Here is a 17,239-nt window from a genome sequence, read left to right on the forward strand (position 1 = left end):
CATTTCTGTGAGAATTACGCTAGGTGTTAGTTCCCTAGTATATGTAAGTTAACCTATTCATCCTGCTGAGTCCTAAAGGTTTAAGTTGTTCAGCAGGCTTTAAGTGGGCTCTAGAAGATATAATCAGTACTTTTGACTTCAGAGTAGCTTATAATTGGCTTCTGTCTAAAAAACTTGAATTGCAGCGAATTTGTACCTGAACACAACCCTATGCATAAGTGTGTGAAACTTGGTTGGATCAGAAAGGCTTCCAAACTCCCTTTCTCCTCCACCCCTCTTCCCATTTTACTGGGTAATTAGGAGTCATATCAAGTCCAATCATCTAGATTTTCCAGTGCACTTACAATGAATTTTTAAAAGGATGAGGACAGTGCATCCATCACTGTCACCTTAGTAACTTACAAAGAACCCTAGTTGACCTGGCCCATGTGGCTCCGTTAGGCATCATCCAGGCACCACGAGGTTGCAGGTTCAATTCCCAATCAGCATGTGCCAGTATTGTAGGCTTGGTCTCCTTAGGGCGCGTTCAGGAGGCAGCAGGTTGATGTTTTGCTCACAATGTTTCTCTCCCTATAAAAATCAATTTTAAAAAAAACTTAAGCCCTGCCCTAACCGGTTTGACCCAGTGGATAGAGCGTCTGCCTGGGACTCAAGGGTCCCAGGTTCGATTCCAGTCAAGGGCATGTACCTTGGTTGCAGGCACATCCCCAGTAGGGGGTGTGCAGGAGGCAGCTGATTAATGTTTCTCCCTCAGATGTTTCTAACTATCCCTCTCCCTCTCTGTAAAAAATCAGTAAAATATATTTAAAAATAAAAAAACTTAAGCCCTGGTCAGGGTCAGTTTGGCTCAATGGATAGAGTGTCAGCCTGTGGACTGAAGGGTCCCAGGTTTGATTCCTATCAGTGATTCTCATTGATTTTTCTATCCTTCCTCTCTGAAATCAATAAAAAAATATAAATTTTTAAAACAGCTTCCATTTTTTTTTTTTTTTTTTTAAGAGCCAGGGAGCATACTGCAAATTTGGTCCTGACTCATACATTTGACTTCATCATTGCACTTCTCACATAAAAGACTCTAAGCACCCATCCCCTCCTAAACTAGCTGGATTTGCAAAGGGGGAAAAAAGCTGACCTGCCTTACTGTATTACTCAATAACAAGATACAATGCGATTCCGTTAAATAGTAAAGTCACTTACCAAACAAGATATTATCACAAAGCTAATGTTTTTTTAAAAGCATGTAAAAATTACCATTTGTGCCCTAACCTGTTTGGCTCAGTGGATAGAGCATCGGCCTATGGACTGAAGGGTTCCAGGTTTGATTCCGGTCAAGGGCATGTACCTGGTTGCGGGCACATCCCCAGGGGGGGGTGTGCAGGAGGCAGCTGAGCGATGTTTCTCTTTCATCGATGTTTCTGACTATCCTCCCTTCCTCTGTAAAAAATCAAAATATATTTTAAGAAATAAAATAAAATACCATATACACACACACACACACTATACTTCTACAGTTTGAGAGTCCAATGGTTCCAACAGTTCACTTAAGGATTTTAAAAATATTTTCCCCTTCCAGATTCTTTGTCACTCCCTTGGCTCTGCCCTAACCTGGTCTCACCCTGTCACCTATTAAACCAAGTAAATGTTCATTTACCCAAGTGAGCACAATCTATGTCAGCGCCTGGAGAGTGAGGTTTCTAAAAGGACTGGTATATGCTGAGGTGGTAGAATAGGTGTGTTCACACAGTGGGAGGAAAGGCATAATACGAATCACAACCACAGGAAGCAGCCCTCCAGAGTGGCAGGAGTGCTCACACCTAGATGGTCCAGTGCCCACCATTAAAAACAGTCAAAATCCACTCTGCACCCAGCAAACGTTGCTGAGGGTCCCATAAAGCAAGCTCTCGAAGTAGCTGTTTCAGGAGTCAACGGAGGAGAGTCACTTTGAACAGTGGTGGTTTGACGTCTGTGGAAGAAGTCACTTGAACTCATAAAGAGAATTTTTAAGGGTCAGCAGCTTCCCTGGAACATTCAGGAAAACCAGCAAGAGAGGATGGTTTCATCTTTTCATAAAGTTCTTCTCCAGGGCTACCGAGGTTCTCTGTAAAGAGTAGATATTCCGCTTCACCCGGTCCTCCAGGGAGGAGGCGGACGCACTCTCTAGCTTCATGCGGTGGATAAACTTCCCGTCCTGAGAGTCCAGCTTCTCCAGCCTCTGCTCCCTTTCCTCATCCTTCGCGTGCTTCTTAAGGATGTTCAGCCTCTCTTCCTCCCGCCACTTGGCATTTTCCATCATTTCTTGCCGTTTTTGCTCAAGTTCCTCTGATGAGAGCTTTCTGGTATATCCAGGTGCGTGCCGCCTTTGGTAGACCTCTTTTTTAGGTGATGGGCTCTTAGTTCGGCCTCTCTCTCTCCTGTTTACCTTAGAGTTGTGCGTTTTGCTTGGCCTTGGGGACCGTGACCTTCTGTCCTGGGATCGAGACCTCCTGTCCCGGGACCCTCCTCTGGTGTTCTTGCTGGCATGTCTGGGAGGTGACGGGGAGGAGCTCCTGGACCTGGAGTGATTCTTCCACCCATGCACTCCTTTTGGCTCAGCCATCAAAGGGCCCTGCAGACGCTGGCTATGGTCGGAGTCCCTGATCTGTAAACCATACCCAGGAACTTTGGATAAAACAGAGGAAGAATTTACCATCTTCTTTTGAGACCTCCCCCAGTTGCGCTCATCCTCACTGCTGCAACGATCACTACTTGAGCTTCTGTGCTTATGTTTCTTGTGCTTCTTTTTCTTCTCCTTTTTTTCCAGACTCCTTTGCAACAATTCTTTGATTTTCTTCATTTTCACAGGATTATTCAATACCTCTCTGTTTTTCTCTTCTTCCTTCTTCCTGATGATGAAGAGTGGGTCCTCCCGGATCTTGCTGGCCATGTCAAGGAGGGAATTGGCACCTGAAGGGGCAAAGATAGAGCCCGGGAGGAGTCCTGTCTCAGAACAGCCTGCCTCCTTCTCCTCCATCTTCTCAAAAACGTATTTGTCAATGGGGCGCCCCAGCAAGTACTCATCACGGTTCACCATCCCACCAGGACCCTGGTACATCCAGTCCAATTTTTCTTCTTTCTTCTTGACAGCGCCAACATCCTCCGCATAGCGCTGCATCTCCTCCCTGGCCCTCTCCTCCTGCAACTCCTGCTGAAGCTCCTCAATCTTCTTCCGCTCAGCCTCATGCTTCTGCTCAGCCTTCCACACTTTCTCCACATTGCGGAGTGTCTGCGGGTGCCAGCTCTTCTTCAGGTTCAGGTCTCTGCCCCCCATGATGGTGGAGACGTGTCCTCACTCCGTGGACCTGGAAATCTCAGGAAGGAGCGAGAGGAAATGTAGAGAAATAGTTCAGGCACGACCGCCCCAGGTCTGTTCTCGGGGGCCACCAGCGGCTGGATCTACATTCTACTTCCGGGAGGGCGTTCAATAAAAATATTTTTTTAAAAAAAAACTTTTAAGGCCTGGGTCATGTAGCTTGGTGGTTGAGTGTAGACCTATAAGCCAAGTAATTATGGCTCAATTCCAGGACAAGGAGACAGTGTTCAGTTGATCAGCATAGCGAGGTTCTCTCGCCAGGTTCTCTAGCTAGGTTCTGTCTTTACTCTCCTGTTACATCTGTATTTATACCAGTTGATTTTAATCCTATCCATTCTATTCCAAAGGTTAGGGCGTTTGTTCTCTCCATTCCAAGGTCACTACTCTATTGTTCTGTTAAGCTACAAGGAAGTAACTGAAAGAGATTATCCTAAGTAAAGATTATGTAGCTTAAGCTTGATTGTTCGTAGTTAAAATGATTAACTACCCGCCTGGCACTTAGTTAAGGGGTTTTACTGATTTATTCCCTTCCTCAGTCCTGTTAATCCCTAACTCCAGAGAAAAATCCCCACCTGGGGAAACAACCTTTCTTGGAGAGGTGACCTTGGTTAAAACACATAGCGCTAAGAAGGGGAGCAAAGATATTAAGAACAGTGTGCCATATATGCCAGGTCCCTTGAAACATATGCTGTGCAGATGTTTCTTACCTGCAGCAACTGTGTCAAGCAGCAAGGATGCACCGGCTTCCGGCACCTGTGTTTTCTATATGGATCTCTCCCTCAGAGCTCTGCTCCAAAAAAGTCATCCACCAAATATTTACTGAGCAGCAGAGTTGCATAAAAAGTTCTTATAGAAAAAACGAAAGGGCACAGGCATAGTGTTGGCAAGAGGGATTGTGGCAATTTCAAGTAGCCATAGCCAGGGAAGGCCTTGCTGAAATTAGCAAACATCTGAAGGAGGAGAAAGCGAGATGTGTTATTCAAATACAAAACATGCAATACCTGGCTAGTCAGGCACTTACCTCTTTTCCCTTAGATTTTAAAAAACTGACAGCCAACACAAGAGCCCTCTGGTGTGAATGAATCAAAATACCTTTTTTCAGATAAGCAAAACATATTTTTGTGTGTACCACAGAATTTTAGTAAACCATCTACACTAATAAAAGAGAAACATGCAAATTGACCATCCCTCTGTTCCACCCACCAACTAATCAAAGTATGCAAAATAACCCAACGAAGATGTTGGTTAATTTGCATACACAGGCGTGGAACAAAGACTGGAGACAGCATAGAAGGGAGTGAAGTGCAACAGAAAGGAGCAAAGCGGTGGAGAAGGGAGTGAAGCTTGCCTCGGTGGGCTTCGCTCCCTTCTCTGCTTCATTCCAGCTTCAGGAAGCCCTATTCTTGCAGGAATCAGTAAAAGACAAATATGCTAATTGACCGTACCATCGCTATGCCCGCCAGCCCATCAGAAGAGTATGCAAATTAACCCAACAAAGATGGCCGTTAAATTTGCATACTGCAGGTGGGGCAGGCAGCGCCAGACGCTGCCCTTGGAATCCTGGCCGCAGATCGGGGACCGGGAAGGCGGGGCGGGCAGCACCAGATGCCACCCGGGAAGGCAGAGCAGCGATCGCCCCAGCCAGAAGCCTGAGGCCTGGGTAGGGACGGAGCCGGCAATTGCCAGGGGCTGGGGGTCCCCTGCCCAGGCATAATGCCCTGGCTAGAGACCTGAGTATGAGTGGGGCCTGCGATAGGAGCAGGCTGGGGGTCCCCTGTTTAGGCCTAATGCCCTGGCCAGAGGCCTGAGGCCTGGGCAGGGGCAGAGCCGGCGATCACCCCGGCCAGAAGCCTGAGGCCTGAGCAGGAACAGAGCCTGCGATCGGAGTGGGCTGGGGGGTCTCCTGCCCAGGCCTAATGCCCCAGCCAGAGGCCTGAGGCCTGGGTAGGCGATTGGAGTGGGCTGGGGGTCCCCTGCCCAGGCCTAATGCCCCAGCCAGAGGCCTGAGGCTTGGGTAGGCGATTGGAGCAGGCTGGGGGTCCCCTGCAAGGCCTAACACCCCTCTGGCCTGGGCAGGGGCGGAGCCTGCTATCTGAGCAGGCTGGGGTCCCCAGCCAGAGGCCTTAGGCCTGGGTAGGGGCGGAGCAGGCCATCGGAGTGGGCTGGGGTCCCCTGCCCAGGCCTAATGCCCAGACAGAGGCCTGAGGCATGGGAAGGGGAGGAGCCGGCAATCGCCCGGGGCCGGGGGTCCCCTGCCCAGGCCTAAAGCCCCGGCCAGAGGCCTTAGGCCTGGGCAAGGGCTGAGCCGGGGATCGGTGTGAACTACAGAGGAAACATCTTTTCTGACCGCTCATTGGCTAAGCTCCCTGTATGCCACTGGTAATATTCTTAGTAACTTGGGTAATAAGAATCCGAGAAGGTGATGTAGGGTTTTTTTCCACCTCACTCCTGGAGAAAAAAACGAAGGTCTGCTGCTGGAAGGGCTAAGAAATATCATATCCTGCCCTAGCCGGTTTGGCTCAGTAGATAATGCCTGGCCTGCCTACCACAGGGTCTAGGTTCAATTCTGACCAAGGGCACGTACCTAGGTTGCAGGCTCTTCCCTGGCTGGGGCCCAGGTCAGTGCTCATGCAGAAGGCAACCAATCAAAGTGTTCCTCACACTTTGATGTTTCTGTCTTTCCCTGTCTCTTCCACATTCTCTAAAAATCAATGGAAACATATCCTCAGGTGAGGTTAAAAAAAAATAAGAAATGTCATATCCTATGAAAGACACATCTTGAAAATACCTAAAGAATGTTGTCATTTTTTCATGGTGAAGGGGCTGGAGTCCATGGTGGCTGCAGTGACTGGCAGTGGCTGCAGCAGGTCTGGTGCCTTCCTCTGATCAGCCCGGTCGCCTCCCACAAAGGGAGGCCAGACTGTGGCTTAGGCCCGCTCCCCAAGGGGAGCAGGGAGCGGGCTTAAGCCATCAGTAGGACATCACCTGAGGGCTCCCAGTATGTGAGGGGGCAGGCTGGGCTGAGGGACCCCCGTAGTGCACAAATTTCATGCACTGGGCCCCTAGTATATGTATAAAAGCCCAGCAACTGAAGGGTGAAACCACCAGAATCACCGACCAGTCACTATGATGTGCACTGACCACCAGGGGGCAGACGCTCAATGCAGGAGTTGCCCCCTGGTGGTCCCACTGTGCACTGCTTGGCTGACCAGGATGAGCAGCTGCTCCCATTGTGGGAGCAGCCACTAGCAGGCCCAGGGTGATGCCAAGTCTCTGCACCTATCAAATACCTGAGACAATCCAGACTGGCCTGACCCCACAAGCTGATGCAGGCCCTCTAAGGTGCATTCTAGAAAGAGCGCAGGTAGCTGGCATAGGTGAATGGCAAGAGGGGACATGACTGTGGACTCTGTCCTGCTGGCTGAGGATCCTGGAGCACAGCTGCCCTGAACAACCCCAATGGTGTCACCAACCTGGCATCACACCATTGAGGACATTCACCGAGTGGCTTTGGGGTGCAAAGCTCTCCACCAGGTTCCCCCTGGACACAGAATGTGACTTTACCCAAGACATTACCCCAAAACATCAGCTCAACTAATTTCCTCATTCAGTAGCTACTCAGAGGGTGGATCCATGGCCACTTGTCTAAGTAGGATCAGTGGGGCTCCCACAGCTGGTGATCCCTGCAGGCCATGGTCCCCGCCTCCAAGTGCACAAATCTGTGCACCAGGCCTCATTAAAGTTTATATGTGCCATGAGATGAAAAGGGCTGAAAATTGCTGATTTAAATGGGCATTTAAAGTTCAACTCTTCATAGCTGTATAGCTATTTTATTGATGAGAATCACTGATTGGCTACTTCCTCTGCACACGTACCCTCTTACTGGGGATCGAGCCTACAACCTGGGCAAGTGACTGGGAATTGAACTGTGATCTCCTGGTTCAAAAGTCAAAGCTCAAGCAGAGGCACAACAGCCAGGCAGGTATTGCACGTTTAAAAATTCTTGCCACATACACACTGGTTGAAAAACGTTTTAAGTGAAAGCCCATCTGAAAAGGCTATATACTTTGTGATTCCAACTTCATTACATTTTGGAAAAGGCAAAACTAGACAACAGTAAAAAAGATTAGTTATTGTAAGTTGAGGGCTGGAGGGAGGGATGAACAGCGTATTTTTACAGCAGTGAACATAATGTGTTTTATGACAAGTGCATCATCACACACTACATTGCCTTGAAACCTATCTGCGAGCAGAACTATCTAAACAAATATAATGGAATAACGGCAAAAATAAGCCAGAAGGTAGGCTTTGGGTGATTATGGCAACATAGGCTCATCTATTACAGCAAATAAACCCTCTGGTGATGGATGGTGATAATGGACAAAAATCTTACTATAGTGACTTGATAATTCAGACTTGGCTGTAAAGGATCTGGAAACTTCTGTTATGTCCTGAGGAGCACATGACCTTAAACCATTTGCAAAATCCCATTCAGGGGGAGACACGAAAGCAGCAATATTAAATCTGAACAGGAATATAAGGGAGAACAAATTCTTCTTGGTTTATCTTTAGATCTTTATATCCTGTAATTATTTTATTTTTAATATATTTTATTGATTTTTTACAGAGAGGAAGGGAGAGGGATAGTTAGAAACATCGATGAGAGAGAAACATCGATCACCTGCCTCCTGCACGCTCCCCACTGGGGATGTGCCCGCAACCAAGGTACATGCCCTTGACCGGAATCGAACCTGGGACCCTTGAGTCTGTAGGCCGATGCTCTATCCACTGAGCCAAACCAGTCAGGGCTATTTTTACTTTTTTATTGAACTTATGGGGATGATCTTGGTTAAGAAAATTATATAATTCTATAATAAAGCATCTATATTATATAATGTGTTCAACACCCCATGTAATTTGATTTAGAAAAGGTGTAAGTCCCAATGCTGGCATTCACTAAAATAAAAACAAAGCTAAATATTTCCAAAACTGAAGGAAACTTCCTAATAGAAGAAACATGCCCATTCTTTAAAGTGACAAGAAACAAAAAATGGTGCCAAAAACCAAACTGTCCAGATTCATATAAACTTCATAAACACAAAAACATTTATTCTGAATAGATCATTTTATACAGAAATCATTGTAAAAGATGTTCATTACTTAGCTATGGACTTAACAAATCAAACTATCCAAACAAAATAAACAAGGCAATATAAAAGTTTAAGAAATTTACAAAAGCTGTACAAAATAATTTAATTAGACTGATACAGTCTATAAAATCTCCTCTTTCGCTGTACAATTAGAGATCTATGTAGTTTTTTTTAAGGGATGAAAGAAAGGATGTTTTAAGGCTTCTTTGAGAGTAATCCTTTTAGATGGCTCATACTCCAACATTTTCTGAATGAGGTCAAAGAGAAGCTCATGTTCAGCATCCTGAGAAAGCATAAATTCCTGAAAGGAAAAGAAACAGTCAACAGCTTTTTCTACTACCACTTGTACTTTATTTCTCCACTGTAAAAAGGGAAAACTCAAGGATCATTTAAGCAATGACCCAGGCTTACCTTTAGAGGTTTACAACGCCTTGAAACATATCTGCCAGCAGAACTGTGTTCATCCCAGTCCAATCGATCATGATGGAAATATTTACGTTTCCTAAGAGTAAGTCAATATCCATGTTTATGTTGACAATGAAAATTTAAACATCTACTAATAGTGATTGGTTTAATCATTTATTATGTTTATAGATCAGACTAGTATTTTCCACAGATTTCAAAAGACAGCCTAGTGAGATCGTTACTGGCTTCCTGCAAAATAATCATCAGCTACTTATGTGAAAAAGCATTACTGTTTTATAGTTCTAATCAGGACAGGTGACCAACTGGTACTAAGGAAGGCACCTACTCTCAAAACATACCTGGTTTTCTGTATCATATGTTTTGGTAAAGGTCCAAGAATCCTTTCCATCATTGCTAGGTGCTCCTTACTATCATGTGTCTAAAATAATAAAGAAAACTTGTTAACTACCTGAACTTGCATATTATGCTTTCTCATTTAACATAGCTGCTATATTTCTAGTCCCTACATGGTTTAGACACAAGGAAGGATGTGATCACTGAAAAAGGCCTACTTTTAGCAAGTTACAGCTAAAAAAATAAAACAAACCAAAAAAAACATAAGCCTTACAGATCACCAAACATTCCCCTAATTCAGCAAGTTTATTTAATAGATTAAAAAATATTTTAAATAAAATCATAAATTATGAAATGCCCAACAGAATCACAATACCGTAATTTTTATTTCTTTATATTTATCTACAACTAATAGTCTATGATGGGGAGGGGGGTACAGCTATGGAAATATATGTATGATTTAGTGTTCATTCATATAAACAGACACTTATACAAAGAAAGCACTTACTGGAAACACTGTAAAGCCAAGGTAATATTCAATAAGAATACATCCTATACTCCAGACATCACATGGTTGGGACCATCCTAAGGCTGTAAGATAAAGCAAACTGTCAGGGGGAAAAATCCTCAATGTTTCTTAAAAACATTTTTTTTAAATGTGCATAAGTTGATGTTTGAGATAGTAAAGATCCTAAAGCAAGCACTTAGTCCAAGATTAAATATAATAGGATAGTATGTAAGAGTTAGGATTCTGGAGATACTAGTTTCAAGCCTTAAGTCAGGCTCTTGAGGCTAGTGATTGGAGAGAGGGGGGAATTTTCTTTTTTCCTGAGCCTCAATTTCTTAACCTGTAAAACGGGCACACTATGCCATATAAAGACTGCACATGCAAAGTATCTGGGACATAACAGGAATTAAATGATTATGTTTTCAAACTATAAGTAAAATTTAAAATCAGCTTCAGTAAGATTCCCAAAGCACAATTAAATACTTACCTAAAATAACTTCAGGAGCCCTATAATGTCTGGTAGATACCAATGTACTGTGATGTTCATCATCATATGTTGCACTTCCAAAGTCCACAACTTTAATATCTGGATTTATTAAGGTACGTTCATCACGTTTCTAAAAACCATAAATGATGGTTAAGAAGGTATTACTATTAAGAAAGCATTAAACATTCATTTAGAACTATGAAGTTAATACATGAAAGACTTACCATTTTGGGATTATATGCCTCTGTGTAGTCAGACTGCACAAATAAAATATTTTCAGGCTTTAAGTCGGTATGAGTCAACTTATTACTGTGCAGAACTGAGAATGAAACATAAAGAGTAGCTGTACTCTACAAATCAAAACCCAAAGTCCCTACCAACAAAAAACACACCTCTCTGATGTCTTTGCCACAAGCCTGAAGAAGTGGCCAACATTCAATTAGTCCGCTAGACAACCACCCAGGACTGAAACCCACTACCCTCCTTAAAAAATTAGCACACCAACAGCTAACATTTCATAAAAAGTACTTACAATTCACAGACTTGCATATCTGATATGCCATCTTCCTGATATGATCCAGTCGAAATGGCAGAAAACCATTCTCCTTAATAAAATCGTAAGTACTAAGTCCTAGTAATTCAAATACAATGCAAATGTGACCATGATGCTCAAACCATTCCAACATCTGGACACAGCGGCTACAAACACATGAAAAATAACTTAGTACAGCTTCTTATAATCGTCTTAAAATCTACCTAGAGCCATTTTCTTAGTTCTATTTTGATACTTACAATGTACTATTGGGGTCTGTTGTATTTAAGTGTTCCAGCACTTGTATTTCTGAGCGGGCAGCTTCACAGTATCTATCCACATTTTTAACTATTTTTACTGCTACATGTCTACCTCCCCTGTTAGAGAAAAATCCAAGTTATAAATAAAAATAATCAAGGTATTTTAATGCATTTTTCTATCACTCTCTTCAAACTGTACACACTTCTACTTTGATTGTATGTATTATCTTTTAATTGCAACTTAAAATAAGCAACTAGAATGACCTTTAAAAAAAAGATGGCCACAATTGGGCCTCGTGAGACAAGAAAATACTATTTTCCTTAAATAAAATCTGTTCTCAGCTTAAAACTGAAATTAGAGGCTGCATATACTATTAATTACTACTACTTAAAAATAAAATCAGCTCTAGCTGGTTTGGCTCAGTGGATAAGAGCATCAACCTGTGGACTGAAGGGTCCCAGGTTTGATTCTGGTCAAGGGCACATGCCTGGGTTGTGGGCTTGATCCCAGTAGGGGACGTACAGGAGGAAGCTGATCAATGATTCTATCATCATTGATGTTTCTACCTCTCTCCCTCTTCCTCTCTGAAATCAATAAATATATATTTTAAAAATAAAAAGATATATAAGAATAAAAACAGCTGGTATCTTTTACTGGGAGTTTCCTACAGACAAGTAAAAAACCCAAGGTAAAGGGTAAAGATGTATCTAACTCATGGTCAGACCACATTCTAAAGCTATATATGTTTTCTTTTAAAAGGTATGTTGATTTTTTCCTTCTTTTGAGTAGCGATTTCAACCAGCTGCATCCTGCATGCCCCCCTACTGGGGATCAAGCCCAAAACCTGTGCCCTGACTGGGAATTGAATCTGTGACCTCTTGGTACATGGGCCGATGCTCAGCCAACTGAGCAACACTGCCCAAGGCTAAATATATTTTCTATACCGATCACTGCAAGTACAGTGACAGGATAGGAAACTTACACTTTATGATCAATGCACTCCACGACTTTTCCAAAAGCTCCTTCACCTAAAGTATCAACAATTTCATCTAAAAGAGAAAAATAAATCTCAGTCACATCAAGAAGTGAAAACATTTTGCTTATCATAATGCTATAAATGCAGATTATTCTAGTTGATGCTAAATTCCCTTATCACTATTTTATTGGTCAACACTGTCAAAAAACATGTAACTATTTTTATGTCTAATTTCAGTCTTAAAGCTAATTTCATTTAACTTGATTTACTGTTTTGGAAGTTCTACATAACAAACATTAAATTTCTAAAGAAAGCAAAAATACAATTCCCCCCCCACCACCAAAAGAAATGGAAAAAAACAAACAAAACAAAAAAACAGAAAGAGAGAAAAGATTTCCAAATCCCTGAAATCTTAATCTATATATAGATATGTTATCTGAAAAGTTAATAAGTGTTGAAAAATATTCTATACATCTTGCACTTAGTACGTCTCCACTCTGACAGATCAGGTGACCCTCCTCATCATCCTCTACACTCCTGGATCTTTTCCTTCGGTGACTCTTCTGGAAACGTCAAGTGGGCGGCACCAAGATCATCCAGCCAATCAATATACCCGAGTGAATTCAGGGCAGAATACGAAATTCATTCAGCGGGGAGATATTCAGGCATTCAGATACACGCCAGGCCACAAACGGTTGGCAGGAGCAATTTCAAATTCAGTCCCCAGAAATTCACAGGGCACATAGTTTATGTTAACAGGAGAAAAACATGGCAAGGAACAGATTTTCAGATAAGATACTCAAAGTGGCAAGGCAACAAAACATAACACAATTGTTTTCTTAAAAAATGCTTAGTTGTAGCATTCACTGAAACATAATTTTAAGTTTCTAGTGTCCCAATTTACTGTTGCAAAATCATAGGATGTAATATTTACTTGTCAAAGTAGACTGCGGCCAAATTAAGATTTCCTAACTAATCTAAGAAAACAAAATACTAAGATAGCAAATAAAACTGAAGTCCTAATTTGGGGAAGAAAAAATTTTTTTTGGTATACAAGAATAACACCATGACACTTTAAACGCCATCTGAGCTGATCTCCAAATTAATACACATTCCATAATGTTCAAATCTGTTAAATGGTGGGCTTAGTGAAAAAAAAAAAAAAAAAAAAAAAAAATTAGAGCGAATGTGTTGCTAGAACAAAGTTACATCTAATCCTCATCATACAAATATAAAAGGCCTAGTCTACTTTTGTGGTTAAGGCTTCAATTTATCAAAAATCAGATTTCTTGAAGTACCATGAAAAATCTGTCAGACTAAACTGCTATCACTGCAATAAACTAACCTAAATTAAATCCCCTCCACTATTTCATGGAAATGACAGTTGCCAATTAATAACAAAACCTATTAAGTAACTAAATATATACTGTACTTAGGGCATTTCCTATCCAATGCACAAATAGAAAGGATCCTGCAAGTTAAAATTGAGATAACTTCATCTTAAACAGAACTTTCTCAAATGGTCAAACACAAATTAAAGTTTCTTGCTCCAAGGGGAAATAAAATCTCCAAAGGTTTTGAAAGCGCTCCTACCGCGTGTGATCGGCGATGGGTGGTGCTGTGGTGGGTCCGGTGCTTGCTTTTATAGCTACTCCGTCCACTGCGGCCAGAGGACTTGCTGCTGTGGTTCTGGTATCTGCCTTCATGGTCCCTGTGGCGATGCCCGGGCTCACACCCTTGACTGTAGTCATTTCTATATTCATCAACGTAGCGCCGGCTATAATAATCTCTCTCATTTAGAGACCGGCTTTCCAAATAATGACTAGAAAAACAAAAGCACACTCTTTCTCAATGCTTCACGCTAATACCGAGTATCCTCAACTTCTCAGTAAATCTAAGACAGTAAACACTAAGATTTTGTTTTCTCCCACCAACACACACACACACACAGACACAATTTCACCAGCAGCACAGGCCACACCGCACACAGGGAGCGGCGCCCCCCGGCCGCGCCCTCCTCACCTGTCCGAGGTTTTCGCGGGGTCGTACTGGCAGCGCTTGCTCTCGCGGGCGCTGCTGGGGGACCGCCTCGCCCTCTTGCGGCTGCTGCTCCTCCACTTGGCGGCCTCCCAGTCCTCGTCCCAATCGGCACCGTAACTTCTCTTCGAGTGCCTCATCTGCGGAACACACAAGTCCCCCAGCTTTACCGGGCGCCGCACGTCAGCCAGGGGCGGTTTGGTAAAACCCTCTGCAATCCGCGCTGGCCGTGACCCTGCGGATCGATTCCTGCGGCGGAGGCTTAACCCAGTTCACAGGACGCGATTCTCCCCTCCGAACGGGCCTCCAACACGGGCCTCCAACACTGGCCTCCGACTCACACGCAACCGTCCGTGTTCTCGAGGCGGAATCATTTATTGTCTAAAACTCCTGTAAAGGAGGTAAAGCGACCGAACTGGCCAGGCCTTCAGCCAGCGACACGACACGATCCCGTCGCTGAGCGCCACTCCCCAGCACGCCCTGCACCCAGCGTCTCCTCAGGGCCGGCTCACACCCGCTTCTTACACCGTCGGGCGAGGAGGGGGACGCCATCTTCCTTCCATCGATGTTTCCAACGAAAAGCCCTAACTTGACTCCCCCCGTCTCCGCGCTCACTCAAACGGCCCCGAGTGGGGCGCAGACATTCCACACACAAGATGCACGACCACACACGCCTGCAAATACTCTATCGTTTCTTTCCTCGGGATCCCAGACCACACCGAGGGGGCACTTCAGTCCTGCGAGAAGCGACTGGGCGTGAAGGGATAGCGCCTTCTACCCGGGCCGCGCCTTCCGTCTTTGTCGGCACAGTTGCTCACAGAAGCGTCCTTGACGAGGAACCACGGTAAACACCGGCCGCGACGGGCGCCCGCCGCCGCCATCTTACAGCGCGGGAGGCGGCGGCTGCTGCGGACAAGATGGCGCCCGGGCGCGGCCCGCCCCACCCCCGCCTCGCAAACACGGTCACTCTCCTCCGCCAGCGTCTGGGGCGTCGAGGTTCCGGCAGAAACTCGCGCCGACAGGCTGGACGGAGCCGGATGGGGCGAGGGAAAGGGCCCGCCGTGCAGGAGACCGCGAGCGGCGTCCTACGAGCCCGGGTAGGGCGGCATCACCGGGTGCTCGCGGGGCGCAGACACGGGGCCCTGACACCAGCCCGCTTCCCCCAGCGCTTACCGTCCTGGCCAGAGAGTCGAAGCCGAAGGAGACAAAGCTAACGCGACAGCGGAGAAGGCCCTGCGGGCTGGACGGGCTCCGACCGCAAAATGGAGCTGACAGCCGCTGCGTCAGGGCTCTTCTGAAAAACACCGGTGACGCTGCAGCGAGGCTCCGCCTCCGGGCGGGGCGTGCGCAGGTGCAGGGGCGCGTGCGCAGGAGGGGGAGGCGGGGCGCGGGGCCCCGTGTGCGCAGGCGCCGGGCCGCGAGAGGCGCTACTGAAGGTGACGGGGAAGCTGCGCCGGCGGCCATGTTGGCCAGGGTCAGCGTTGGACAATGGGGAAGCACTGAAAGTGTTAGTGAGAACAGCCTCGTCTGTGCTCACTGAAGAGTGTATTTGTGAACCTGGAGACGAGGAAAAGTGTATTCTTTAGCGCACATTATGTGTGGGATGAGTGTTTGGGGAGTGTTCCCAATTAATTTTATTAATATCAGCCACTATCTCACAGGTGACTGTAAACAGGACCTTTACAGAGGCAGTTAAGGTTCAATGAAGTCACTAGAGTGGGACCTAATCCAATGGGACTGGTGTCTTTCCTTATAAAGAGACTAGAAGTCCCATGCACGAAATTTGGGCAAGAGTAGGCCTTCCCCGGGCTGCCACTTGGCTTGCCCCTGGCACTTGAGACACAGGCTTCCCTCAGCCCTGGCTTCATCCCGAAGGTCGTCCTTCTGGACATCAGGTCTAATTAGCATATTATGCTTTTATTATCATAGACTGGACACAGGCACACACAGAAAGACCATGTGAAGACAACACGGTCACCTACAAGCCAGAGAGGCACCAGTGCGCACCCCCCCCTCCCCCCCCAACACACACCTGGACCGCTCATCTCTCAGTCCAGGTCAAGGCTGGCAAATTTCCCTAAAGGGCCAGATATGGTCTCTGTCGCTACCAAGCGGCATTGCTGCTGTAGCACAAACCAGCCAGACAATACATAATGGACTGGGACTGCGTTCCAAGAAGGTGTTATTTACAAGAACAGATGGGCAATCTGTTTCGCCAACCTCTGATTTAGATATTCCTCTCCTTTTAAAGAGAATTTTGGTTGGTCAGCAATATTATAGTCGTCTTTGTAGTGTAACACATGGAACAGCCATCCCCCAAACACTAACGTGAAATCAGTGGGAGTGGACAGAAGTCATTATTCTGGATCTTGCCCTCAAGGTGGGCAGCCAGGATACCGCCCTACCTATTCGGCTATAATTGAGCTGACTTTATAAGGTGCCCAAAAGTGACCATAGTGACACTACTTTAAAAAATGGCAGCGTTTAAAATAAAAATTGAGGGAATGCCAGCCAGTACCAAAACATCCTGACAATGAGTAAAAGCCTCTTAAAAGTGATGACAAAAACTCAATGACATGTTTGGAGAAGAAAGAGATCAGGAATAAGAAGTGTAAAACAAACTCTGGCCAAAAAGGGCCTTTCATACTAATTCTAGAAACCTAAATGGTTAAAAGGCTGAAACAAAAATGTGAGAACATTAGTATAATTGGTGCCTCAGTTTAGTGGAAGGTATAGATGGTAACCAGAGGACAGCTACAAGCTTAACTCCCAAACTGTAATTAAGAAAGAACCAAAACATTTCATCAGCCATCTGCAAAAATAATACAAACCAAAAAATGCTTAGTTTTAGGAATACCCAAAATCTAATCAAGGCAGTAAGTGGAAAACATTCTTGATAAAATCAACAGCAGAGTCTGATAAATAACCTGGTTAGGTAGTGCTCTAGTGGAGATAAATAAAACAGCTTCCATTACTTAATACAGAACATGACATGCCAGAAGCTTTACAAACATAATTTCTTTTAATCCTCACCATAGTCTATGAGGGAATATTATTTATGAATAAGAAAACTAAGTTCTTGGTAAGTTCATTTGCCTAAAGTTACTAGCAGGGAACAGAGCTGTGATTCAAACACAGACAGAACTCTACAACTGGTGTTCTTAACCAACTAATTGCATT

The 17,239-nt window shown here is 44.8% G+C and overlaps 2 protein-coding genes across 4 annotated transcripts; both read right to left on the reverse strand.

The window, feature by feature from the left end:
* Positions 1-1,404: 1,404 nt before the first annotated feature.
* LOC118662015 (pre-mRNA-splicing factor CWC25 homolog) lies at positions 1,405-3,627 on the reverse strand. Its single transcript, XM_036320629.1, has one exon. It carries the CDS (start codon positions 3,305-3,307, stop codon positions 2,057-2,059), a length of 1,251 nt encoding a protein of 416 aa, XP_036176522.1. The 5' UTR covers positions 3,308-3,627; the 3' UTR covers positions 1,405-2,056.
* A 4,805-nt stretch (positions 3,628-8,432) lies between these two features.
* On the reverse strand, positions 8,433-15,383 carry CLK1 (CDC like kinase 1). 3 transcript variants are annotated; one of them, XM_036319624.1, is made up of 13 exons: positions 15,233-15,383; positions 14,045-14,199; positions 13,616-13,844; positions 12,495-12,585; positions 12,029-12,095; positions 11,046-11,162; positions 10,786-10,952; positions 10,478-10,572; positions 10,254-10,383; positions 9,767-9,849; positions 9,264-9,343; positions 8,911-9,001; positions 8,433-8,800 (listed from the first exon to the last, which is right to left on the reverse strand). In XM_036319624.1, the coding sequence occupies exons 2-13, from the start codon at positions 14,197-14,199 to the stop codon at positions 8,657-8,659; spliced, it is 1,449 nt and encodes a 482-aa protein (XP_036175517.1). In that variant the 5' UTR covers positions 15,233-15,383; the 3' UTR covers positions 8,433-8,656. The 3 variants fall into 3 exon arrangements, with proteins under 3 accessions (XP_036175517.1, XP_036175519.1, XP_036175518.1); XM_036319626.1 differs by lacking the exons at positions 12,495-12,585; positions 13,616-13,844; positions 15,233-15,383 and having other exon boundaries at positions 14,045-14,169; XM_036319625.1 differs by lacking the exons at positions 12,495-12,585; positions 14,045-14,199; positions 15,233-15,383 and having other exon boundaries at positions 13,616-14,033.
* Between the last annotated feature and the right edge of the window lie 1,856 nt (positions 15,384-17,239).

The sequence above is a fragment of the Myotis myotis genome, unplaced genomic scaffold, assembly GCF_014108235.1.
Source record: "Myotis myotis isolate mMyoMyo1 unplaced genomic scaffold, mMyoMyo1.p scaffold_m19_p_8, whole genome shotgun sequence".
NCBI classification, from domain to species: domain Eukaryota; kingdom Metazoa; phylum Chordata; class Mammalia; order Chiroptera; family Vespertilionidae; genus Myotis; species Myotis myotis.